General features: G+C 48.4%; 1 protein-coding gene across 1 annotated transcript in view; it reads right to left on the reverse strand.

Moving 5' to 3' along the window:
• MYOT (myotilin) overlaps nt 1–7,743 on the reverse strand; it is a 21,491-nt gene extending 13,748 nt beyond the window's left edge. Inside the window, exons 1-5 of the mRNA XM_009641223.2 lie at nt 7,681–7,743; nt 6,994–7,135; nt 6,351–6,374; nt 5,671–5,790; nt 4,828–5,080 (exon numbers count right to left, since the gene is read on the reverse strand). Of these exons, the coding sequence (XP_009639518.2) occupies nt 4,828–5,080; nt 5,671–5,790; nt 6,351–6,374; nt 6,994–7,135; nt 7,681–7,743 (602 nt within the window). The remainder of the gene's footprint in view (nt 1–4,827; nt 5,081–5,670; nt 5,791–6,350; nt 6,375–6,993; nt 7,136–7,680) is intronic.
• Between the last annotated feature and the right edge of the window lie 2,025 nt (nt 7,744–9,768).

The following is a 9,768-nucleotide window of genomic DNA, read 5'->3' on the forward strand; positions in this document are numbered from 1 at the left end:
GGCCCTGCCCCGGCAGGCCTGAACGCCCCCGAAGGCACCTCAGCGGAACTCCTTCGCGTTCATTTACTAATTGGCTGCAGCTAATTGCCTCTGTACCTCTAACACTTACTGCTTTTAAGGCTGCGCACTTAAGGGCGGTGGGTACTCGAAAGCCAGGTGTAAGCATGGTGTAAGTAACTCCATAGTGTAACTCCACTGTGTAACCATGGTGTAAGTAACTCCATAGTGTAACTCCACTGTGTAACCATGGTGTAAGTAACTCCATAGTGTAACTCCACTGTGTAACCATGGTGTGAGTAACTCCATAGTGTAACTCCACTGTGTAACCATGGTGTAAGTAACTCCATAGTGTAACTCCACTGTGTATCCATGGTGTAAGTAACTTCATAGTGTAACTCCACTGTGTAACCATGGTGTGAGTAACTCCATAGTGTAACTCCACTGTGTAACCATGGTGTGAGTAACTCCATGGTGTGAGTACCCACATGCGCCTGAAGAGCCAGAGCCCGCGCAGCACAAACAGGGCTCGATGGTGAAACGCGGCGCCACGGCGCTTTGCTGGGTGTGGGTGTCGTTCTGGAGGCTGGCTTGGGGTAAGAGATGTTTGCACCAGAACGGCAACAGAGCCTGCTGACAGGCTGGGTGATTTGTATCCCTCTCATCCAAGGCTCCAGTGCTTAATTACATCTTAAATTAACATTACAGCATTTTAAGTATCTAGTTAGTGGTGTCCCTGCTCCTGCAGGGGGGTTGGACTAGATGACCTCTAGGGGTCCCTTCCAACCCAAAACATTCTATGATTCTATGAATTACACCTTGGTGACTCTTGCCTAGCACACAAGCTATGGTTTAAAAACCCCAACTGGGCGAAGGCTGCTCCTTCAGCTGCCTTGCCTCTCCCTTCCCAGTGCCCTGGCCTTTAAGCACAGCCGCCTCCGAGAGTTAATCCACATTTAGTGGTTGTATTTAAGCATCAGCCCGCAGTTTGTGAACTAAATCTACATAGCGGGTGTTAATTGGGTGCTAATTCATTTAAATTCTTCACGATGAAAGTGATGAAGGGAGGAAGTGTGTCCCTGGTTGGCAGAGAGGCTATTTGCTTTTTAAGTTTTAAAAAAAAAATAACAGTCTGTGGCATGCCCAGGAAGAGCTGAGTGTGTAAGCAAAGGTGCCCGTAGCCCCTCTGCCCCGTGGGAAAGCGTGGCCAGCAGGTCGAGGGAGGTAATTCTGCCCCTCTACTCAGCTCTGGTGAGACCTCACCTAGAGTACTGCGTCCAGCTCTGGAGCCCTCAGCACAAGAAGGACATGGAAGTGTTGGAGCGGGTCCAGAAGAGGGCTACTAAAATGATCCGAGGGCTGGAGCACCTCTCCTATGAGGACAGGCTGAGAGAGTTGGGCTTGTTCAGTCTAGAGAAAAGAAGGCTGCGGGGAGACCTGATTGCGGCCTTTCAGTACCTAAAGGGGGCCTATAGGAAAGAGGGGGAAAACCTTTTTAGTAGGGCCAGCTGCGTTAGGACAAGGGGTAATGGTTTTAAACTAAATCGGGGTAGGTTTAGGCTAGATATAAGGAAAAAATTCTTTACAATGAGGGTGGTAAACCACTGGAACAGGTTGCCCAGAGAGGTAGTGGAGGCCCCATCCCTGGAAACATTCAAGGCCAGGTTGGATGGGGCTCTGAGCAACCTGATCTAGTTGGCGGTGTCCCTGCTGACTGCAGGGGGGTTGGACTCGATGACCTCTAGTGGTCCCTTCCAACCCAAAACATTCTATGATTCTATGATTCTATAAATCTACATAGCGGGTGTTAATTGGGTGCTAATTCATTTAAATTCTTCACGATGAAAGTGATGAAGGGAGGAAGTGTGTCCCTGGTTGGCAGAGAGGCTATTTGCTTTTTAAGTTTTAAAAAAAAAAGAACAGTCTGTGGCATGCCCAGGGAGAGCTGAGTGTGTAAGCAAAGGTGACCGTAGCCCCTCTGCCCCGTGGGAAGCTGTGACCATGTTCAAGGTCAGACTCCGTGCTCGGCCGGGCTCCCTGGCTGCCCATCGACCTCCACGCGGTGCAGCGTGCTTGTTTCAGAGCTGAAGCTGGCTGCCAGGCCCCAGTTTAAGGACAGCCTTATGCACTGAAAAGGCTGGACATGACTAGGATGACTTGTGCGAGAGAGAAGGAACAGCAAAGCGTGAGATCCAGAAGGCAGGGGAAAAAATAAATCTCCTGGCCTGTGCTGGGATACTCGGTAGTACTCTGACCAGCTCTGGGAGATGTTGGGGACGAGCTTTTCTGTACTGCTCCAGCTCACTTGCGATGAGCGGTGACAGGTTGCGTCTGATCGGGTTCTCCTAGTTGCGTGAGTCGTATAGCAACAAACGGCTGGAAAAAAGTTAAGGGCCTTTTGCTTATTTATTCTGGAATCTTTACAACTCCTCCAAAGACCTGGCAGTATACTTAGCCCCTGAAGCCTCCTCCTTCGCTTGGATTAAGTTCCTTTATTAAAGTTAATAATCAGTATGGATTTTGTTCTGCTGCTTCAAGGCTGTTGAGAAAGACACTGTAAGCTGCAGCTATCAAGGGCTCAGGAAGGAGTAGCTGGTGGTGACAGCCTTCTGGGATCGCGTTTGCTAGCTTTCGTGGAGCGGCTGTTGCTAAGCAGTAATTTGGAGAAGTGCGAGTACATTTTGTAGTTATTCCCCGTAATAGCCTTGTTCTGTCATCACTGTCGGTATTTCTTTTTTCTTTGGTAATACACTTGCAACCGCGTACGCTACACGAGGGAGCTGTGTGGCTCAATCTGACTAAGACAGCTCCTGTACAACTTCTCCGTAGCGATGAGCGCTTAGCCCGAGCTAACAGCAGCATTTACAGTGCTGGGTCCCGTTCAGAATGATGTTTCAAAGCACACGGCAGTAAGACTGTGGGCTTTAAAGATATTTAAATGCTCACGAGTGGGTATATCCAGGCATTTTAAGTTTTCTTTCTGTATCTGGAGACATGTAAATGCCTTCCAAAGCCTGGTTCAGCATTGCTGTCAGTCAAAAGCATGCTGCAGCTCGCTACGCTAGTTAATGTGCTACGTCGGTCAAATTTTTAAAAGCTATTCCATAGCTGCTGCTGGTGGTATGATGTATCTCTTCATGCAGGGCATCAGGTGCTGCGTTTCAAACTAACCAGAGCTTTAAAAACAAAACCACAACCACAGCTCTCTGGTGCTGCTGCAGGCAATAAACTTCACAAGCAGCCATCCTAAGCAGCAGGTATCGCCTAAAAGAGCTTCCCCACAGGATGCTTGTTAGAAATGCCAAGGTACAGGCATCCTGCTGCCTTTGAGAAATCTGGAGAGAGGTTGGGAAACCGGTCCTGTTCTAAAAGGACAGCCAGAAAATGTCTCCTACTGCCCTCCTTCCTTCCTTCCAAGAGGTAATTAGGCCAGAGATTCTGGAAAAGGCTTTCAGTTCTGCTCGGAAGACAATTACCAGCCTGCCCCTGTTTAAAGCGATCACCAGGTAAAGACAACAAGCCATGTGGTGTAGGTCTGTGATGGGTTCTCCCAAGCAAACTCAGCCTTATCTCTAGTGTCGGGGCCTGGGGTAGTTAAGCGTGACTTCACTTGGGGACGGTGCTGCATTCCCATGCTCGGCTTGTGATGTTTGGGGACAAGGACAGCGCAGGTGCAGCTTCACCGCAGGCTGAAAACCCATTTTAACTCAGTGTAAAAAAAAAAAAAAAAAAATATTCCTGTGCATGGCAAAATCTATACTGAAGTATGATCTCCCCTGTAGTGCATTTGGAGGAGGATGCTCAGAATTGTTAAAATAACCAGTTCAGTTAAAGTGGATGAGTGCACCCAACCCCAATCTGTAGCACAGGGCCAGCCACGTACACACGACATAACCGCCTCGCTGCAGTGCAGCGCTGGCGCTGGGCTGGGAGAGGAGGCGCACGTCTGCCTCGTAGCTCCCGCTTCATGAATAGGACTGTGGAAACTCCTCGGTAGCTGGGTTTGGACCTTTTAACTGTCACCATTTCAGGTCTTCATTATTCCTATAAACCCCTGAGAAACACTACAAAAAATCTGGGGTGGAATGGCCAAGATGTGCGTTCTAAGGTGTTTGGTTTCTCTGGAACAACTGAACAGAACCACTAATAATGCAGTAAGTACAAAGCTGCTTGAGAGCTGAATTTGGGGCTGAAACTGGATCAAGTCTTGTTTTAAGAGGGACCACTTTATACTCAGGGGAAAATCTCCACCTCCTGGGCAAGGAGTGTCCCTAGTGTGGCGTGGAGCAGTTTTCATTCTGTGCAGTGGGTCACTGGTTCAGTACTTGTCCTCCACAGAGTGCTTTGCAGGTACAACCTGCACCACGCTTACAGGATCTCGAGTTCTGTTGCTGTCTTACAGAATGGGAAACAGAAACGTGGGGTGATGCCCCTTGGCCAAGGTTACAGTGAAGGTGGTGGCTACAGAACTGTGCCTTGAAATTTCCCCAGTACTGTGATCTTTGCCTCGTGCTGTGCTGTGGAGCCAGAGGTCTTCTAGAGACTAATTATTTGGGGTGATGCTTTTGAAGTTACTTACAGATAGGTACTTCTGAAAACGCCGTTAGGTGCTTACCTGAGCCTTTAGGTAGTTACACACTTGGTCAAGTCGAGCCTGGTGTGACCCGTTCCCATTGTCATTTAGGCAAACTGCTCGGGTTGCTGCATGTGCACCTTAGAGCGTGGGGCACGGGAGCTTGGCAGCTCTACTACCGGGATCTCTAGAAAGTTCATCCCCTAAGTACTGTGTAAAACTAACCCGGGATACGATTTTTTTTCTCTTTGTCTTACCGCAGAGGTGAAGCCTGGGGTGAATTCTCATAAGCTCCGTGAAAATCTTCAGCTTCGCTCTTGGAGTTCACCTGGCTGAAGTCTGTGGCTTCTGCTCGACTGCCTGGGGCATCTATACTGCAGGGTGGCAGGCCGGCCGCGTCTTGGTCCTTGGCCCCTGTTTGGCTGTTCCTAGGGAAGGTGGGTTTCTTCATGGTGACTTGCACAGCTGGCCTGTGGGCAGCACCCGCAAAGCTTTCCAGCTCTTTTGCTCCTGGAAATAGAATGGCCCACAAGTCAGGTGGAAAGCAGCGGTGGCTCTCCAGCACGGCGTGCTGTGGTGATGGGAAGGGAAGCTGGCATGCCCGTGGGTGAGAGCTCAGCCTGCCTGGGGCCTGCGCTGACCAAAACCCGCACTGCTGCGTTGGCCAAACCTGACTTCTCACCAGGGCTGCTGAGCTTGGGCTTACCTGCAAGGTGCTGTTCGGTTTGGAGATGGCTTTCAGCACAAGCTATGTTACAAAAAGCAAGGTACAGATACAGCCAATGTGTTGGGCTAAGCTGGGATCCCGGAGGGGTGAAGCTCAGGGAGGAGACTCCTCTGTGAGAGGGAACAACATCTCCACCTTGTCATCCTTGACCCGGGAGGAAGAGGGGCCAAAAGCAGACATACGGAACAACTTGCATCCAGCTTTGGGAAATACCCAGGCAGAGTGCATTTTTTGGGGCATTTATCTTCTCTTGAGCCTGCAAAAGTGTTTGGGTCTGGCTTCTGCTTGGCAAATATCTGTGACGCTGCCTGGTGCTGAGCAGCAGCAAATTCTCTCGTGCTGAGTTGCTCAGCTCAGAGATCCATGTGCTTACCTGGGGCAACAGAGAGACGTGCACTGGATGCTGCAGATCCAAATTCATTTTCAGCAACACATTTAAATATTCCAGAGTCTTCTGGAAAAGCTTCTGTAATAACCAGGGTGCAGACTTCCTCTGAAATGACAAATTCAGGTGTGCTGTTGTACCGTAAAACCCAAACGTAGCCTTGTAGGAATTGGCCCTTGCAGAAGGACTGCTCCTTACGATGGGGCTTGGCAGCAGTAAAGTGCAAAAAAGTGATGTAAAGGGCATGGGGAGTCAAGGGGCTCGGAAGGAGCGAAGGTGAAGGAAGGCTCTTTCTTCCTGTGACTCTAAAGAAACAGGGCACAAATTTTTTGCTAAGTTCTCTCTTCCCTTGCACAAGTTTAAGCCCCAGAAGAGATCACAGGTCAGAATGGTTGATATGTTTTCCCTTAACATACAGGGTATGAATGAATACAGGGCTGACTGAGGGTAGAAGGGACAATGCCTTTTTCATCGTGTTGTGAAATAAATTGGGGCCTTTCAGGTGCTTGTGTCAAACCCAAGAACTTGAACGCTCTTAGCCTGGCGCCGAATGCCATCGTCTGGCTCCCCTTTGAACGTTATTGCTTTACCTCGAACGAGGTGGGAAAAACTAATCTTGGGGTAATTAACCGATGAGATGTCTAACATCAGATGCGCAGTGTACTCACCAGGAACAGCTGACGAACAAGCCTCTGCTCGAAATGAGAAAGAAAAAAATGGAATGGTTATAATGCCGGAATGGGAGAAAGACCTTCAGCCCTCCCCTCCTTTCCCGCCTCAGCTGTCACCCCAGTTAGGAATGGGACCAAAGGGACCGTCTCCCTTTCTGTCCCTCAAGAGAAATACCCTCCAGACAGGGGAAGCTCAGGTTTGGCTGGAACCTGACGATACAGACACCTCTCCACCGAGGTGATACAGAAAGAGCTCTGCTGACTTTGGAATTGGTGGCTGTGAATTTGGCCCGCTGGAGACATGACCTCATGCCTGGAGTGTGATAAATCGTTTAAAATGTGCTTAATATTGCTATTTTTTTTTCCCCGAGTTCATCAGTAATTACACTACAGGGTGGCAATGCCTCCATGGCTCGGCGCTGCCTTCGTTACTAACGGCGTGGCAATCTGCGCGTGCGTTGCCAGAGGAAGCCCGGGCTCTGCGCCGCCGTCTGTGACTTCAGGTCATTTGATGCTTTGTAAACTTAACTCTGCCTCTGTCGGCATGTTTGATCTTCTAATTTTTATAGCAGTTCTTGCTCCTGTCTTATCACTGTCCCAATAAAATTACTGTGCATCAAACAGACGTAGGAATACCTACTTTTTCGCAGTATTCGGAAATCGGCAGAATCTGTTATCTGATCGTATTCTCTGTACCAGTGAACCTGTAAGGTGGGTGTGGCGCAAATGCGACATTCAAATACCACTAATTGACCCTTCGTGGCTTTTATGTTTTGTAGGCCCTGGAGGAGGAAAAATTGGTGTTAAACAGCTGACATATGTATTTCCCCGCTGAAGCAATTAATTATGGAATGATGCACCCTTCAGTGAAGAAGGTGATCTCATGCCCATATTTTTATCTTACTTACAATAGCTGATTTAATTCTGAATGCATTTGCAGTGGGTTGTGAGTGGAGGTTTTTTCACCTGTAGACCAGTGCTCGTTAAAAGGCTTTGGCTTGCTTGTGCATTTAAATAAAGATACAAATGCAGGAAAAATACCAATTCTAGTGGATACAACCCAGTAAGGGAGGTTACTATGAGAGGTTTCCACTTCAGCCTCCTTTGTAGGAAATAAATGCGATGAATTCACGTAAGTGGTTCTGTCTGTCTGGATCGTTTACCAATTAAGATGATAGCATCACTAATGAAGCATGCTGGCTGTTTTGAATTGTAAACGAACCAATGTTCCAGCCTCGAAATACCTTCTGATGGAGCAAGAAAACCCCAAATCTAACGCTGGTAGTTGCAGAACAAGCCATGTTGTTCAGACAGGCTGTGCTCTTACCTTCGTGAATACGGGCGTGCTTCCATAGGCAGACCCGATCAGGCTGGTCAAGGGACTCTGCATCTACATGGCAAAGGAAAGTGAGTTTTATAGCTCAATGTCTCATTTGCAGAAATCCAGCTGTGTTGCTGGCACTTTGCTTTGGAACAGCAGAAAGCGTCAGAGCATTTTATCTGTTCGTGTGCCAGCCTAATCAATACCTTGTGGAGAGTCTCCGCTCCAGTGCTGCAGGAGGAAATGCCCCCTGGGACTGCGAACACCAGGGCAGTGGGAAGAGGAGCTGATCACCAGTAAGTGTTGCTGGTCTTACAGCTGTAAGCCAGTGAATTGCCCACATCTTGTAGTCTCTATGTAAAGATCAGTGTTGCTTGCCAGTAGCTGTCCCCTTCTAGAGACATCCCTGCCTGGCTTAGGTGACCCCAGGTCTAGCTCCTCTTGGCTTGTCTGGTGTGTGTGGTGACTGCAGTGAGGCTGAATGTAGAGAAATGAGCAGCAGCTTTGGTACTTAGTCCTGACACCCACCTTTAAAGCTCAGCTGGTGCAGAGGTTACAATAAGGTCTCGGACTAAGCAATAAGGGCACTTTTAAGATGACCAAATATTTGCAGTGCAAGATACATCCTTGCTCCATGGTGGACCATTGATGTGCTCTCACATCTGTCTCATTTGAGAGCTTTTGAACCACGTGTCTTGCATAAAAATGTGCAACTGAAGCGCTTGGGTTTGTTTTCATGTGGCACTGGTCTCTTTTATAATGTTTTTTCTTTGAAATAACTCAAGTTAAGAGCTGGGGAACTCGGACTAAGCATGTGCCCTAAACCAACTATCTGTTCTGAAGTAGGCTGACAAACGGCCAAGTTGCGTGGCAGCCCCTTGAGCATTGCCAGCCCTGTCGCCTGCTCCATCAGTTCTCTTAGCAATTCTGGCTAGGAAATGTTCCAAGGCAGAAAGCCCTTTTCCAGATCTTAGGGTCCAGACCTTGGTAGTCATGATGACCCTTGCCTCTTAGTCGCTTGCTGAAGATGTGCTTGAGCCAATCCTTGCAAAATATTTCTGAAATACTATAAAAAAAATTAAAAAAAAAAAGGTGTAACCTGCTCTTTGAGGGTCAGTAGGTAATGGCTGGATTAAAGTGGTGTAACTCTCGTGGACTGAACGGCTGCTGGAGACTTCATTGGCTGAGGAGCCAATGGTCAGCAAGACACTGGCGGCTTTCCACTTTTTCCTGGTGTGTGTGGAAAAATAAACAGGGTGGGATGGAGATGGAGAGTTTAGGAGGCGGAATATACTTGACTCAATGGTGTTTGCACTTACTGTGACATTCCTCTGGCCCTGACAGGATGCTGAGACTCACAAGGAGGCTTAGCTGTCGGATTTACGCTGTGAACCTGGAGGGACAAGCATAAATCAGTGTGTTTAGAACTACCGCCTTTTCCTTACAACACAGCATGGCTGTTTTGCAAATGGAGCATATGTGGTTTGGAGAGCAAGTGGTATGTGCATCCTTATATCCTATAGAAGCATCCTTAGTATTTGAGAGCAGGCTCAGGTCTCTTCCAGAGCATGGAGCCATTTAACCAAGGTTATTGAGATGGACCTTTGTAAAAGACCCAAGTCACCTGTGAAACCTGGCTCCGTGGTGGAGTTTGGGTTTTTCTGCATTTGGATGGAAGAGTCTAAGGAAACCCCTTGTTACTTTACCTAAAGTGAAAATGGTACTTCAGGAACCAGCTACCAGATCCTCCTCACGTAAGGACTGTAGCATACTGGATTGGTGCAAAAAAGGAATTACTGGTAGCTTGTTAATAAGGTGTTTACAGGTTTCATCTTTGTTTCCCTTTTACTGTGGCAAGAGAGACTTCTCTCGGTGGAGTCCCGCAGGCTAACGATCTCCTGTTGCTGTTCCTCACCTGCACCGTCGCATCAGTAAAAATGCCGGTCTCGATCAATAGCTTGCGGCAGCAGCAGTGTCACGCGCTCCGCTTCGGGAGTGAATGTTCAAAGCGTGGCTTTGTGAGACGTGGAGACAGTGCTCCGACGTCTGTCCTGAGCTACTGCTGCGGCAAAGGAACGGAACCGGGTCTGTCCG

Source organism: Egretta garzetta, unplaced genomic scaffold (assembly GCF_000687185.1).
Source record: "Egretta garzetta isolate BGI_Z169 unplaced genomic scaffold, ASM68718v1 scaffold26, whole genome shotgun sequence".
NCBI lineage: Eukaryota > Metazoa > Chordata > Aves > Pelecaniformes > Ardeidae > Egretta > Egretta garzetta.